This window comes from Trichoderma aggressivum (genome assembly GCF_033847375.1).
Source record: "Trichoderma aggressivum f. europaeum strain CBS 100526 chromosome Unknown scaffold_015, whole genome shotgun sequence".
Classification (NCBI taxonomy): Eukaryota; Fungi; Ascomycota; class Sordariomycetes; order Hypocreales; family Hypocreaceae; genus Trichoderma; species Trichoderma aggressivum.
In genome coordinates this window covers 177,703-194,012 of record NW_026946381.1, presented here as the reverse complement: position 1 = coordinate 194,012, position 16,310 = coordinate 177,703, and the positions used below count along the sequence as shown (strand labels likewise).

General features: G+C 51.7%; 5 protein-coding genes across 5 annotated transcripts; 2 read left to right on the top strand and 3 right to left on the bottom strand.

Annotated features, from left to right (window-relative positions):
- Window positions 1–194: 194 nt before the first annotated feature.
- On the top strand, window positions 195–592 carry Triagg1_4682 (uncharacterized protein; the record flags this gene model as incomplete). Its single annotated transcript, XM_062899112.1, has 2 exons — window positions 195–299; window positions 380–592. The coding sequence occupies 2 exons, from the start codon at window positions 195–197 to the stop codon at window positions 590–592; spliced, it is 318 nt and encodes a 105-aa protein (XP_062756262.1).
- A 333-nt stretch (window positions 593–925) lies between these two features.
- Triagg1_4681 (uncharacterized protein) lies at window positions 926–2,508 on the bottom strand (the record flags this gene model as incomplete). Its single annotated transcript, XM_062899111.1, has 2 exons — window positions 926–1,146; window positions 1,218–2,508. 2 exons carry the CDS (start codon window positions 2,506–2,508, stop codon window positions 926–928), a joined length of 1,512 nt encoding a protein of 503 aa, XP_062756261.1.
- Window positions 2,509–3,383: 875 nt separating this feature from the next.
- Window positions 3,384–3,671, top strand: Triagg1_4680 (uncharacterized protein; the record flags this gene model as incomplete). The annotated part of the gene is made up of 1 exon (XM_062899110.1): window positions 3,384–3,671. One exon carries the CDS (start codon window positions 3,384–3,386, stop codon window positions 3,669–3,671), a length of 288 nt encoding a protein of 95 aa, XP_062756260.1.
- A 248-nt stretch (window positions 3,672–3,919) lies between these two features.
- Triagg1_4679 (uncharacterized protein) lies at window positions 3,920–5,695 on the bottom strand (the record flags this gene model as incomplete). The annotated part of the gene is made up of 4 exons (XM_062899109.1): window positions 3,920–3,967; window positions 4,017–4,649; window positions 4,703–5,134; window positions 5,327–5,695. The coding sequence occupies 4 exons, from the start codon at window positions 5,693–5,695 to the stop codon at window positions 3,920–3,922; spliced, it is 1,482 nt and encodes a 493-aa protein (XP_062756259.1).
- A 486-nt stretch (window positions 5,696–6,181) lies between these two features.
- Triagg1_4678 (uncharacterized protein) lies at window positions 6,182–9,852 on the bottom strand (the record flags this gene model as incomplete). Its single annotated transcript, XM_062899107.1, has 6 exons — window positions 6,182–6,274; window positions 6,331–7,796; window positions 7,936–8,151; window positions 8,239–8,448; window positions 8,586–8,910; window positions 9,334–9,852. 6 exons carry the CDS (start codon window positions 9,850–9,852, stop codon window positions 6,182–6,184), a joined length of 2,829 nt encoding a protein of 942 aa, XP_062756258.1.
- Window positions 9,853–16,310: the final 6,458 nt, after the last annotated feature.

Below are 16,310 nucleotides of genomic sequence, written 5' to 3'. Positions count from 1 at the left end.
GGTGTCAATTGAACTCGAGGGAACCGCCAAAAAGCTGCTAAAAACAACTTCCAATTATCGCATCTCCCTATTTTCCAATACACACGTCACGATATAACAAGCTGAAGAAAAAAAAAAAAGAAAAAAAGACGCGTGCTTCCAGTCAGAAAGCAAGCAAACAAGATAGGAAAAAAAGCATTAGAAAAAAAACCACCATGGAGCAGCAGCAACACGGCGGCCTCCTCTCGCCGCCGGAGCTGTCGCCTCTAGAGCAGGAAGTCCTAGAAGAGTACGAGCGGCTATCAACAAACATGAAGACTGTACGTGTCCCAATGGCCTGTTTCCATTCTTTTCCCTCTTATTGAACCGTGCCGATTGGATGCTAATGGGATGTCGACAGCTGGCGACTCTGCTGGACAATCTGGCGTCGAACCCGACCGTCGGGATCCTCGACGGGCTGCGGGAGCTGGAGCGCAAGACGAGCTTGGCGTTTACGCTGCTCAAGGCGAGCGTGTACAGCATTGTGCTGCAGCAGGAGATTGATTGGGGCGCTGGGGCCGAGGAGGAGAAGGAGGAGACCAAGGTGGAGGAAGAAGACGAAGAAGAAGAGTAGCCGTGATGGTTTGTTTTGGGGGGGGAGATGTTTGGATGTTATGATTAATGATACCCTGAATCAATGGCGAGGAAATCTTCGGTTTGAGTGTATATACAGTTAGCTAGGGATTTCATCGTCACGTATATTGTATATAGCACTGTTGTTCTTTGTTTTGTTTTTTTGCTTGCTTGCAAGATGTATATTCATTTTCCAGCGTTACAATACTTGTACACAGAGTAGTGTGTCTCGACATTCACCACTCGCAACCCCTTCCCCCCTTTATTTCTAACAGCCCTTTTCCTTTTCTACAAAAAAATTCCCCGTTTTTGGTTTTCCAAATAACCCACCCGTTCAATATATATTGCCGCCATAGTACACCTTTCGCACATCCACCATCTTCTTGCCCCGTCCAATGGCAATCTCCTCGGGGTCGACCTGGTTCATCAGCGCGTCGTACGCCGCCTTGACCGAGTTCATGGGGTTCTTGGACCGGGGCATGCGCGCCGCAATGTCGTGGATGCCAGAGGCGCGGCACATTTCGAAGATGCGGTGCGGGCAGCGAAGACCGAAGCCTTGAAAAATCGACATGTCAGTATACCAAGCCGCAGTTGGAGCATCGTCTTCTTTTCTATTCTTTTCTTACCTGGAGGGCGGGCAAACAGCTCGACGACGGTGCCCGAAACCTTGGCCTTTGCGTTTCCGTAAATCGTCCGGTTCTCGTACCGCCTGATGGGCTTCATGTTGCGAATGGCCAGCAGCTGCGCCGTCTCGGCCGCGAGCCCGGCCTCGGTGGACTTTGCGATGCCGAGCCCCAGGCGGCCGTTGCCGTTGCCCGCGATGGCGACAATGGACGTGCTGCGCACCTTGCCCAGACGCGTCTGGTTGGTGACCCAGCGCTGGACGAGCACCTTGCGGTAGATGGACTGGATGTCCCGCAGCGACATGCCCGTCAGCCGCTTAATCTCCTGGTAGCGGCCGTCGTCGTCCTGGCCCTCGTCCTCGGGGTCGGCGGCCGACTTGTACAGGCCCTCGACGCCGGGCACCTTGCCCAGCTCGACGGCCTCGGCGGTGTGCAGCCGGATGGTGCCCGCGGGGCCGTCCTCGATCAGCTCCAGGTTGGAAGGCTCGCCCTCGCCCGAGTCGGGGCCCTCGCTGATCTTGCTCAGCTCCTTTTTCCACTCCTCGTCGATGGCCTTGTCGAGCTTCATGACCTGCTCCTTGGTTAAGACGGCAGAGTCGTCATCCGACTTTGCCTCGACGTCCTCCTCGACCAGATACTTCTTCAGCAGCTCGGGGTCCCTCTCCAGATCCGCCAGCTCCTCCTCCGTAAGGTCGATCAGCTCCGCGCCGTTGCTCTCCTTGACTCTCCGCAGGGCGCGGACCATGGATCTCGTGAGCTGCTCGCTCGTCTTCTTGTCCGTCAGGTCCGTCAGCTTGGAGCCGTACTTGTCCGCCCAGTCGCTGGGGTTGAGCCACTGCGGCTCAAAGGGCGTGCCGTCCAGCTCGGGCTTGACGTCGTACCGCGGGTCCAGCACGGTGTAGTCCTCGACGTACTGCGGTCTATAGGGGTCGTCTCGTAGCCGGCCCTGGAAGATGAGGTCGTCCGGGTCAATGGCCTCCTCGCCCGCCTTGATGGCCTCGATCTGCTCGGGCGTGTACTTGCTCTTGAGGGCCTCGAGCTCCTCCTTGGTGTAGTCGGCGAACTTGTCCTGGCGGTACTTGGCGAGCTTCTCGGGGCTACTCAGCAGGCCCAGGTCCTCGGCCTTGACATTGCGGAAGCGTGATCGCCGCTTCGAGGGGCGGGGCGCCGAAGTGTGGAATTGATGCTGGTGCTGCTGATGCTGCTGATGCTGGCAACCGACGACGGCTTGCGCGGTGCGGGCAGAGGCGACGCACGTGCGCAGAAGGCTGCGCGCCGGGCGGGCGACGCTCATGGCCAGACGAGGCTCCGAGTGGCAAGGCTGGGCAGGGTCAATTCGCCTCGTGAGGTGGTTGGCGATGGCGGGCCTGCAGCTTCGAATCGATCGCTCTCACAACGACCCTCGAGATTTTTCTTTGCGATTTGCCCAATTGAGGAACCGCACCATGAAAAGTGGCTGATGGGTGACTCAGCAGCTAGCGGGGTGGCTGGTGCCGGACTCTCCAGCCACATCACGAGACGACACACGTGCAAAGCAGTTTCCATCTTCAAAGACCTTTGAACGGCTAGCGCCTCTCTGCATCTTCAACAGGCATGGACCCTGATAGCCCCCCCAAAGTCCCCTAAAAAACGTTCGTGCAAGTCCTCAAGTCACAGACAAAACCCACAGATACAATGTCACACTTCAAACCCATTTATCAATCCATCCATTCATACTACATCTCGATACATAACTCTGTAGCATTCAAAAAAAAAAAAAAAAAAAAAAAAAAAAACAGTTCAATTCCCAATAGAACCACAAGTACCCTCCCCATCTCGCCTCCGTCCGCCTCGCCTGACGCCCCCCCAAAACATGGATCAAACGCCTCCGCGCGCCATCGTGAAACGTCTCAGGATCCCCGTCTCAGTTTCGACTCTTGTCCTCCCATTTGGACTCAACTTCCTCTTCTTTTCCTCCTCCTTCTTCTTTCCTTCTTCTTCCAGTGTATACTCCAAATTTCCATCGCATTCACTCATTCCATTTCGTTTCTTGTACTTTAATTCTTCAAATAATACCATACAGGCGCTCAGAGTGACTGGCTCACCTCTTCCGCCTCAATATTCACACTCGTCATAACCGCCGTCATCCTCTCACACTCGCCACAACTCACATCACCAACTTGATCAAAAATGGGCCAATTCGACTGGTTCAAGAAAATCGGCGCCACAGACGAAGCCGTCGCCGTCCTCAACGACCAGCCCTACCTCTTCACCACCCTCGTCGTCGTCATCGTCGTCCTCCTCGCCCAGTCCGGCCTGCTCTGGTTCATCCACTGGGCCACCTTCAAGCCCTCCCAGAAAAAGGCCCCCAAGAAGGGCGCAGCCGCCGCTGCCAAGCCCGGCGGCGGCGGCCTGCTCGGCAAAATCACCGGAGGGAGAGGCTCTGACAATTCTCGCCGCGCGGCCGGTGGCAGCTAAAGTGTTCTGTGTTACCGAATATCGCGGGCCTGCTTCATTTTAAATGTTTTCAAGGCAGACGTCTGCTTCAAAAGATACCACACATGTACACTGGGACGGATGCCTACAATTCGGATCAATGTTGCAACCTTCAGTGTCTAATCGAAAGAGGATGGGGGAGGGCCCTTTACCATTCCATATTATATACCTCGGGGCGTTTACAGCACAGCACTAGTTGATTCTCACTCATGACTTGGAAAAATTGACATTTACATTTCCACACGCTTGACATTAGCATTAAATCCCCCAACATTCTGCTGTAGATTCGCTCGGGCATAGCCATTCATCAAATGATAAAGATCCTACATCCATCGGCCATAGATCATGATTCCACACAACAGCGTCTACTGTAAAGGGATGTTCATATATTCCTTCGCCCATGAGTGCCTTGCTATCCATTCCAGATGAGTTGGATATATAACTCGGCTCCGCTTGGGTGTAGCAAATAGGAGATCCTGGTGAAAGCGAGGCACTGCTTGCTTGTACCTCCGGTAGACCGACTTGCCGACATTCGAGGAATATGGGGTTGTGTGGCGGTAGAAGTGATTGCTTTATCTCATGGTTCTCAGTCTGGCCGTGCGTACTCGACCATGTCGTAATCACTCCGATGTCCTCTTTCTCTTCCTTCTCCACGGCTTGTAATGGAGTGCTGTGCTCACAGAATCCACTTCCTGACCCGGGCTCCGTATTTGACGTCAATCTCTGAACACCATGGCTTCCTTTTCTTGACAAGGTTGGTATCTTGACTGTCGATAACAAGACATCCCACGTGCTTTTCTCGATTCCTCGTATCACACGGTCGTTGTAGTCGCATCCCACGTCAGTAACCCGGGCTGCGAATGAAGCAGCTTTTTGCCGAAGACTTGGAGATTCGGCATTCTTCATTCGAGCAAGCGAGGTGGCTATAATCGGAAGTAGAGAGACTCTATCCGATATAGTCTAACAAAGTTATTAGCGCAAATGCTCTTTTTCGAACTGCTGCAAGATCTTACCTTGAGGTATGGCCTGTTGAATACTGCGGGTGCCAACCGTATCAGACACTCCGCGTGAGTACGATGAACGGTAGCAATTCCTCTATACTGCTTGCGTGATCCGAGAACAATCATCTCCAAAGCAACCTCGAATAACTGCCCAAGGCTCTCTGAGAATTCAAATATCTCACTGGTCATCTGTCTCTGTCGAACAGGCATCATGTTCAGGCTTTGTATAAAAGCATCAATTGCCCTCTGGTCATCCGGCGTCAAATCTGCAAGATGCTCATCATCTGCAAATACATCATCTGGCTGTTGAATTTCGATACATTCGCTGGCTTGTTTTGCACGTTTTCTTTTTAACGGGCGTTTCTTCAAGGATACCCCATCCTTGTTTGGAGAAAGATCGATATGGCAACTCACAGACTCAAACTCTGCCGTGAATGCCTCTCTCTGAGTAATCAGTGTAGATGACAAGTCCGGATGCTGTATGGAGAATGACATCATCCCTGGAGATTCGATCGCATCTCTTTCTTGTACATGCAGGCAAATGCCCGCCCGGCTCCAAACCTACTCTTCCAAGTCAGTCACTCAAGCTCAGGGAGTCGTAAAACAAGCCAATTGATATACTTGACAATCCCTCACCCATTTCACGAGCTTTGCGACATGATTCCTCTCCGACACAGGTTCGCCTTGAATTGAGACATCAAGTCGCAGATAGCAAGATCCGGTTCGCGCAATCCACAAGTGCTTCTCCGTGACCAGCTTTAACAAGTCACTACTCGTAGTTGGGACGTCCACGCCGTCTGGAAACCGCAGCTGCAGCGTGCCCCGGAGCGACAAGTTCATCTGCTGCTCGTCGCCGACAAGATGGAGATCTGGCAGACTCACGTTGACGAGCTGCATGGCGTCCCTTGCCGCGGCGATGCAAAGATGTACTGAGCGCGTACTCGTACTCGTGAGTTGTGTTTCCGGAGACAAGATCAGCTCGCCTCGTATGATGGCGATGCACATTTACATTGTAGAATTAATGTATTGATAGCTGAAAGGTGTAATAATTTGGATGAGCTTGATCTAGGTACTAAGGTAGATACAACATATTTCACCACCAGTCACCGACAAAGGAAGCTGCTACTACTCTCAAGATCTGGAAGGAACACTCATCCACCGCCTTCCTTTGCATTACCAAGGTAGGCCTTGTATCTAGGTACCAGAAACGACCGCAGTGATGCCATCTGATAATTGTCTTTGGAAAGGAAAGCAGAAGAAAAGACGAAGAAAAGAAAAGAAAAGAAAAAGAAAAAGATCCAAACGGGGAGATACAAGGATAAACAGAAAAAATCTCGAGTCTAATGCTTTGCTGAAATCCATCCTTCGCCCAGCCTGCAGGAATATTGTCGCTACCCAAAAAGAAGAAGAAGAAAAATCGTTTCAAAACATGAATAACCCAGTCTTTTTATTCGCCCCATATGGTGACCTGAAAACTCCTCGCCTCAACGTTTACTTAAGCCATGGAAAGATTTTCTTGGTTGGCTCCAAGGCTCCACCACCTGACGAGGAACCCTCGACTTCAATACTTCGCTGGTAAATCTCCTGTGTCTCTTATTAGCAACAGCCATCAGATACAAGGGGAAGATGCTGTATCGTACCTCTTCGTCTGTCGTCATATGACAGCCCAGGATTAGTTCTCGAACATTATCGTTCTTGGAAAGGTTTGGATATGGCGATCCCTGGCTCTTCATGAGGGGCAAAAGAACCTCGCCGAGCACCTCAAACTTTTTCCAGTTGATGCGGTCGCCATTGGGCCCAACAAAGGTTTTGCTGCCTTCCTCGGCAGACACCAGGTCACGACGGTGCAGGGGCATAAAGGGAATGCGCGGCAAGGGCGAGTTTTCCCAGGCCAGTCGGTAGGCAAAGTGACTCTTCTGCGTGCCCATCAAGATCACCAATCTCGCAAACTTCTTGTGAGTCTCTGGCGAAACTAGAGCTTTTGTTTGGGCGAGGCGGTGGATGGCGGTTCCGTTGATTCCCGCCAGGACGGCCGCTAAGCCGTTGTAGTTGTTAAGCTGGCGAAGTTTGAGAGCAATGTTCATAAACTTTTCCAGAACGAGAGCTCGATGCTTCGCCTTATCCCGGAGGAGGATCATGTTTGCTACCCACTTGGCGACGTGGTTGAAGTGGTTGATCATGCGGTTTACATTGTTCAGGCTCTTGCAGCTCTCTTTTTGGCTGGCCGGTAGACTGACGTGACGGACAAAGTCGCGGATGCGGATCGAAGAAAACATGATCCAGTCGATGCGGGTCAGCTCATCAGCAATGTCGTCGTCCTTGATTTCGATAAAGATGCGGTAGCGAAACTTGTTCATTGGCAAGTGATCTGTGGGGTCCAAGGTAGCAGCCTCTCTGTCGTAGTCGTCGTATGAGTAGAGCTGTATCAGGCCGCCGCTGCCGACCGCCCTGCTGAGGTTCTCCGAGCTCACAGACGGCCTCTCAAAGTTGTCTTCTTCAAACTGCAGGGCGGTCAATCCAGCCGGAAGCTCGCTCAGCTCTTTGGAGAGGATATCGCTGGCCAGTTGGTCGTCGGCATCGTCGGCGTTGGCCCAGCCAGTGTCGTCATCCTCGATGACGTGGAGAGTGAGGTTTCGGTGCATCTGCCTCGCGGCGATGCAGAAAATCGGCTCCGTGGAAAGATATCTGATGAACTCGTCCAAGTTTCGTCGCGTGGTCAGACGAGCAAAGTCGCCGGGATACAGCGACGCCCACTTGGCTACCGTCTCGATGATTCTGAGCTGAGTGGCCGTCTTGGTCAGATGGTGAACTGTCTTGTCGTCCCTCACGCGATCCAGCCGCATCAAGATGGCAGAGAAGAGCTCTCCGGGCGCAGCAAACTTGCGATAGAGGCAAAGAAAGACATCGAAGAAGTTGAGATCTGCCCTGGAAAGGGGCAACGCCAGCAGGCGATCCACGAGATCGTCAAAAGGCACGCCCGCCATCTTTTGCTGCTTCTCTACAACAACGTCATCGTTTCGCTGCAAGATGGGGATGTCGTCGGAATATCGACGCGACTCAGTGTCGGACTCGTCGACGTCGAGGAAGGAGTCGTTTGCGCGGCCGCCTAAGGGGGGCAATGTCAGCGTCGGACCCACAACAGCTGCCATCGAATGCTCAAGGGTGGTGGATGTTGCGGTAAGCTTCCCCGAGCTCCGTACTCCCGTATTTATAAGTCTTCCGTAGTAGGTAATCTTAGTACTAACCTCGGTGTGGACTCCTGGACGCCTGCTTCTGAGCATGGCCGTCTGCGACAGGAGTGCCGGTTGGCGGAGCCGCAAAGCCGCGGAGCAAGGAAAAGTCGGAGCTGGAACGATTATGCCTTCCCTCGCTGATGGGTCTGCCGGCGCCGGGATCGGGGAGGTCGAGATTCGCGGCGGATTGCGCTCTCTTACGAGCAGCACCCATCTCGCCCATATCATCTAGCGAAACAAACATGTCAGCACAGGCGCATATCCTTGGTAAAACACCAATAGGGGTATTATCGCATTTCATACGTGGCAACATACCCCTTCTATGAGCCACGGCGGCCCTAAGAATGGCATGCAGACAGGTGCGATCTATTTCTGGGCTGGTCGAGGATATCTTAAAGTGGGCCAGGCACGATCTGAAGAGCGTGTGGTTGGCCAGCTCGTCGGGATTGACCTGTCGTTCTTCCTCGGGTGCCTCGCATTTGGTCGCGACCAGCATGGCGGGCATGTTGGAGTTTGTCAAAGCAGCTACAGCAGTACACATGTTAGCTCCAGTTGAACACGGGTACCACTGGCACCCTGTGATTGCGTCTCTCTCGGGTTTCTCATCGACGCCAGCACGTTGGATGGGCGCGGTCGGTGACGGGACCGCTCATTAAACATACCCAAGGTCTGAGGAAGCTCGCGGATGGTGTCCTTGTTTGTGACATCGTAAAGCACCAAGGCAGCGTCGACACGGGGTACGATGTGGCCGTTGATCTGCTTCGGCCACTGGATAGGATGCGGTGTATTCAGCTCGAAGGAATCCAGGTCCAGCTCGAGGAGTGTAATCATGTAAGCGGCGGAATCGACGACGATGCGAACGCTAGACGCGGTAGATATGGGTGGGCGCGACAGGCCGAGGATTCGCTGAACAAACGTCGACTTGCCCACGCCTATGGCGCCAATGATGGCAATGTTGAAGCTCTCCATGGCGGAGGATTGCTGTGACTGGGAAATGCGACAACTGTCAGCATGGGAGCGGTCTCACAAGGAAAAAATTAAGAATGTCTCATCAATGTAGGAGTAGCCAAGGTGAACTGGAGTGAACCCCTGGTTGGCTGCCCCGCGACACACTCCAAGCAGGGGTAGATGATTGAATAAAACTAATTGGGTGGAGACGGGGCAGTTGCGGTAAGATGATGAAGCGTGACGGAGGATTGGACTGCCTGTCTGCAAAGTTGCATCAAACTCATGCACGCCATGACGCTCCAATTGCGTTGAAGCAGGAGCTTGGTTTGTCCCGTAATTGGGTCAGACAAGGGCAATCGATAGCTTGGCTTTTTTTTCCCTCTTCCTTGCTCGTTCTTTTTTTTTTTGTTTTTTTTTTTAATTTCTCTGCAGTTTCTTCTTCATTCTCCTCTCATGACCTACCCAAAGTTGTGATGATCCAATTGTCAAAGATTCTCGACGAGGAGGCGGCCAGTGTTGTTTCTGTTGCCCCTCGTGATCATATCTACTCGTATTACTGCGAGGGGTCTCGGGCGAGAAGAAGGGGATCTCGGCCAATGTCTCTGACTCGAACTCGATTGGCTTGTACGAATCGGGGACGACAGAGGTAGGGGTGTCGAGGCTGTCTAAGTGTTGGAAGAAGGGGTCGTCGACAATCGAGATGAAGGAATCGCGGTTTGGACTCGACGGACGGGGGACAAAGGCGGCGTTTGAGCCGGTGCGTGAAGGAAAGCTTTGATCAGTAGATGCTGCCGAGGCTCTGGACCAAGAGCCGGCACTGCTCGAGGTGCTGCTGAGGGTTGAAAAGGCCGAAGGGCGTCGAGCTGTGGCCGCAGCAGTCGGGGTCTCGGAGCCGGAGCGCAAACGTTGGGACCCGGAGGAGCTGCTGTCTGTGGCCATGTAAGTAAAGTGCTGTTGTTGGGATGCACTCGGCTGGACCATTGTCGCAGTCTATCGACGCGACCACGGCGCGGAAACGGACATGGGTTACAAAAAGCAACGAGGATGACGACGGCGACGATGACGATGACGATGACGATGACGATGACGATGATAACGGATGGAGATGAGAGAGCGTTGTATGTGTTTGTGTTTGTGTGTGGGTAGAGAGAGATTGGTGTGTCAAGAGTTGACTAGAGACAAGACTGTGTGAAGGAGGACAAGGGCAGGGCGAGATGGAGCAGACACAAACGAGGGAGCAGCACGGAGGGATAAGGATAAGAGGAGGTGGAAAGTGGAAAAGAGGGAGCTGGCGAGGCAAGGAATGGTCTGCAGATATGGAAATGGCCCGATGGTTGGAGGTGAGGAGGGCGGATAAGGGATTATTGGAGGCGGATAGATGCGAATCCATCCCATTGGGGCCACTAGCGAGTCGAGAGAGCTAAAGCAAAGGGCACCACTTACCAAGCCCACACCGGGTAACCCGCGAGGATCGAGGTGGAAGCGAAATGGAGAGACGGCCGGGGAATTCAAGGTTCAAGGTTTGGGGGGAGGGAGAAAAACGTGGCCGAGGGGGAGAGGCGAGCGGATGGGAATCTGGGAGCGGTACTGTAGGTACCTGGATTGGATGGGATTGGATTGGATTGGGATTGTGCGGCGCAAGTATGTACTTGTACTTGGGCCGGTACGCGCAGTGAATCGATGCGAGGACTAACCGTGGTGGAGCAGGATCAGGGCAGCTGGTAGTCTGAAAGTATTCGGGCAGGACGGTCCAAGTACAAGTACGAGTGCCGATCAAAGGCTGGATGCGAGCATCGGATCCTCAAGGTGGCCCCCCAATTGCCCGAGCACAGGTGAGATGAACAGAACAGGCGCACAAACCGACACGACACGACACGACACGCACAAAAGCAAAGCACAGGCGGTGCGACAACCCTCGTCCATGCTCTGCTCTGGCTCTGGACCTGAACCTGAACCTACCAGAGAGCTGCCACGGCTAGGCGGCTTCGGTGCTAGTGGTGCCGCTGGCAGCTGGCTAGCTCTATCGGCGTGAAAACGGGGCAGAGGGTTCGTGCTATTGAATGGAGACCAACGATGAATGGGATTCATCCGTTCTGCAAGCTGGACTGGACGCCTATTATTAGGTAGACTGTAACGGTGTTGATACTACAGTACTTGATACTACTACTACGGAGCACAGATTTAGGGCACTACTATAAGTTACCAAGGTAAGTGGTCTAAGAGTCCGTGCTATGTCAAGCTGGTGTTGCAAGTATAAAAGAGTATATGAGAGGTAAACCTACACACATTGGTTTGGTCCGTTATCTCAACGAGAGCAAAGGATTGGAATGGAATGGAGCTTCTCAACACAGGCAAAAGGCAAATCGCAAAAGGACCCAGCTTAGCGGCCAGGGAAGGGAAAAAAAAGGTTCTGACCGCTCGCTGGGCCTCTTGGCTCGCCTCCATAAAATGGCACAATCCAAACCAAATTGCCATGCCAAAGAGGGGCCACGACGATGGCTCTGAATCCTGAGCAAGGAAGACTCGGATTATTTCCGGGGCAAGGGCTCGTCCTGTACCGTACGAGTCCTCGTATATTCAGCGCAGCATGAAGAATCAAATTGATGCTAATGTACGATGCCAACTTTGCATCTACATGCAGTAAAGTCGCTCTGGGCCGGCGAGCGCTGAGAACAACAGGCCGATGCGCAAAGAGCAAGCATCAGCAGCAGGGGCCGTATGTACTGTTTGCGCCTCCAGCGTCAGACTAGGGCAGGGCAGGATAAACAAGAACTGATTGCACGATTAGGCGGGCGTGCTTTGCTGTGCTGTTACTCGTACAGTACAGTAGTGGTTTTCACAAAGCACAACCTTGAAAGCACATGCGAGACGGTGGGGGGAGGGAGCTCGCCGACCTCCATGGCGGAACAAGGCCCTTTCCCCTGCTCTCTCCACGCTTGGCACATGTGAAGCTTGGGGGTTTGATGCAACACGGCATTTCAGCAGCAACTCGCACAGCCTCCGCTTCTGTTCAGATGATATCAATCCTGTCCTTGTCCTCGTCGTACTCGTGCATGTAATCATCCATCAACTCCGTATTACAGTACAATGGCAGAATCCCCAATTCCTCAATTGGGCCTCGGCAGAACAGGAAAAACAACAACCATGGACATCAATCCCATCCCACGTCCCCAAAAACAACTTTGACCAGAGACGGTAGTGCCAACCGCCAACGTGGCACAAGGATCCAAAAACTTCTTGGCCGTCCTTCCCACCCCCCGGCTGCCGCGTTTCTTGGCCCCCAAATCCGAATCACAAAACCCTCGTTCCCGCCCCTTCAAACAAAGACGCCACAGCGCACTGGCAAATGCTGTCAACCCAATGGATCTTTCATTCGAAAGCCGAGCCGCGCCATGTGCCAGGGCTTTTGCTTCCCGACGCTCGCATGCGACGGCCAAAGCCTCAACCCACGTTTTTTTTCTCGTTTTTTGTTCATTTCTTACTTGGGTTGGTTGGTATATTCCTATTTTGTACAAGACAAATTCGCTCACTCGGCGGACTTTGCTATACATTACAACAAACCTAGCAGCATCTTACATCTGCAGGCTGCCTACCTACCTACCTACTAAACCTACAGTGGTGGTCCAAAAGTGACGATGCAGATTAAAAATCCTATACTAAACCCACTAAAATCTAGATTTTAAAACCTAGATTTTACTTATAAAATAAAAATAAAAAAATAAAAGAAACAAATATTAGAATAAATAAATAGTTAAATATTATTATTATGCAGCCTTATTTATTATATTATTTTTCTTTAATTTTATATTAATTTTTAAACAGCTATTAAAAAACGGGGATATTTTATATAGTGGTTAGTGTGCTATAATTTAGCGTATTTTCCACTAAGATTCTGGTTATAGGACCGCTAATCCGCTATAATTATAGTGGGTTAAAAAATCTAAAGAATCTTATATTTAAAATAATAATATATAAATTTTTTTACTTATTATATAAAATTTATTTAATATATATATAATATTCTTATATATAAATAGTTATTTTTTAAAGTTTTTTATTACCTTTATAATATAAAAGTGTGGAGTAATTTATTATTATAACATAGGCATTTGTATGGGAATGTGGGGTTGCATCGTCACTTTTGGACCGGGACTGTAGCACGAGTTACTGCTGCTGCTGCATTTGCTTTATCCCATCCAATTGGGCCTCGCCATTCCATCTCGTGCTTTTTTCTTCTTCTTCTTCTCCCATGTTTTCTCCTTCGTCTCCTTTCTAGACCCGTCTTGATCTCACCACTTTTCAACTTCAATTCTTCCTACTTGGCCTTTCCCCCCAAGCCATGCCCAGAACCCCAGCACGAGCTGCCTAGTAGAGAGCACTCGTACTCACAAGTTACCCCGTATCACCAATCCTCCCATCCACGCCCACCTAGGTATTTCTCATCTCGAATCGACTCTGATGCCAGCCCGGAAACCCACAATAATGTCAGCTTTCTCAGAACTCCATCCCCAAGCCCAGCCCAGCCCAGCCCAGCATGCCGGGCCTGCCCTCCGGTCACTTCCCCGTTCTATCGGCGTCCCAAGGCGGCAAGGTTCATGATCAAGCGCCCGCCAACACGTGGGATTCTAGGGAACCCCCTTCGGTGGACCCAGGAGCGATGTTTCCCACGGTTCGTTGCGGATTGATTGACGGAATCGCGCCAGGGGTCCCCATACCGTCGTACTGAGAAATGAAAAGAAACATGTCTGATGCATGGGACGACTCTGGCTTTGACCGTTGTCCTGAGGAGGGGGTGAATAGGTATGTTACCTTGGCCATCCATCCACCTGGAGTAGCACTGCCTGCGATTGAAGTAGGTAGTACCGTGCATAGGTACGAGCAGTAGACGTTGATGCTGTCGTCATCTTCACCATTGTCCTCTCACGGTAGGTACACGAGTACCTTACACACAACGGCCTCTCAGACCGGTGAATGCAAATGTCACAGGATCATCTTGGCGGCACGGAAGTTGGGATCGGCAATGAGAAAAGAGAGAAAAAAAAAGTCCCCGTTTGCTGACCAAACGGAAGCTTGGGGGGGTCAGACCTATGATTTTTGATCTCGGGCCCGGCATGGCGGCCAAGGGTCTGCCGCTTTTTAGGCTCTGACAAGCGTGATGGATACCGGTTTTCTTTGGTGTAGTTGAACTCGTGGCGATTCAAGCTTGAAAGCATCTCACAGTTGCCTTAGTAGGTACTGTCAATACTCCGTGCCTGTGAGCCGATACCTCTCAATTTCGGCGAACCTAAGTACGGAGCATTTCCCCACGGGCCAATAGGTACCTATCTTTCATACTTTTTACTCGTAGGCCCCTCCAAATGTCACCTGAGAGAGTGGGATTGGATCAAAGTAGCGGCCACAGAATTCTGCTGTACAAGGGTCGCTCGCGTCCCCCAGGGAAACCCTTACCCGGTAGTCACGCGATCCCGCGATATTTCGCTGTATGGAGTACATATGAGAACCTTTGTAGGTAATCGACAGCATGCCGTCCAGCCGTGTCATTTGTCAAGGCCCTGCCATGGCATTTCATAGCTATAGAGATTCTTGAATGGTCATTGGGCATGCTAATTGCCTTCGTAAAAGATAGCGTGCCTCCTTCTCACCAGGTTCCCGGCTCCATCGATACGAAGTCGATGTGCCGGTAGTTTGATGAGCGTCATGTTCCCAATTAAAATGTGATCTGAATATGAAACAGACCCGGCTCTCGCTGCGGTACAACACTGGAAAACTGCAATACGTGTACCGAGAACTGACTGATGGCTTGACGGTTTGAATTTCATATATCCTGGCCAAGGCCCAGTGCACCTACACCTCATGACGCTTTCTGAAATCGCTTGTACCGAGACTCTAGGCCACATTGAGGTTCACGAGATTGCCCGCACAGCAGCGTTTCTGTTTCGAGGCGTCAACTCACAATCAAGACGCCCGGCTTCTCATTTAAACATTGCCCTCATTTCGCTGTTGCCGATGAATGACGTCAAACGCACCCGGGTTTGTGGGCTGATGGATATCCATCAATTATGGGTATTCAGGGGCCAATGCAGCCGGTTGTCTTTCATGTGCCGTGTCCGTGTAAACTGCTGCTAGCAATGGCTTGACTATGGCCTCCATATCCCAATTGACTCCGCTGCAATGGCAATTGCATGTCGATCGGTTCGTTCGTTGTAAGCACTGCTGTCCGCTAGAAACGCCATCGCGTGCCAATGCCATCCAGGCATTGGACTCAATGAGTTACCATTCGAAAAAGCCGGACCACAACTGCTTCGTACGCTGGCCGATACTATAGTTTGAAGGAACGCTTGCATATAGAAACCCTGATCGACGAAACCTCACATCCTAAACGAGCTGAAATCATTCATTGTAAGATCATGGTCCACTCTCACATGCCCGGATATTCCGCTCATTGCTCAGCCAGCGGCGAAATAATACTGTGGCACCAATGGAACCTCTTGCTGTCGGCAGGATCTCGCATCGTTATGCCCGCGTAGATCCACCCTCCCAGTAGTGGATATTTGGTGGGCGAGATTTCGGTAGATGGGATCTACAAGAGGCAAAATTCAGTCAAACACTTTGGCCCGGACGTTTCTCTTACAGCATCGTCGATGCGTCACACGTGTTTCGTCTGCTGAAGGATTGAGATCGCGCTCTGCTCAATGGCAGCTGAACCGACTCTGGTGGTGCTCCGGTAATTGAACATACGATGGCAGCTGAAAAATACCAAGCGAGGAGTGGCTAGGAGCAGCTGCTCCGTGTTGTGAGTCGCGTTACATACTTGCCGAGGTTGCTGAAACGTCTCTGCTCTGGTAGCTGAGGGTTGGCCTCCATCCCAACGTGCTCCTCGTCCAAGCAGACAGACAGACAGACAGACAGACAGACAGACAGACAGATAGACACAGACATGTGGTGACATCTCCTCTAGATGCCCTCAAGTTGCTCTCCCAGCTTTTCATCATGGACAAATTACATGGCAACTTCCGCAACTCAAGCAAACAACAGCTCAACAAGTCGTCTCTGGGAACATGAAGAAAGAAAGCCAATCCCCCGCTCGCTGGAAATGCCAAACCCCGCCAAATGGATTCCCAGATGATCAAATACTAGCACACCGGCATCTCATCTCATCTTAGTCGACACACACAAGAGAAACGGCGGGTGGCAGCAGGGCGGAGCCGGACGGTAACATCGTCTCTTTGCGAGTTGCGTCTCTGCCAACCCTGTTGCGCCGGGGGCTTCTCCACCTCCCGCGTACGCACATGTCTGGAACTTGGGAGGATGCTACCTGAACGCTCTGTTGGGAGCCTGCAGAAGGGATTCCGAGAGGGGGGGGGGGGGGGGGGGGGCAACTGCCACTATTTTTTTTTTTAACCAAAACAGGTCTGTTAAATTAAAAAGCTCCCCCCTTT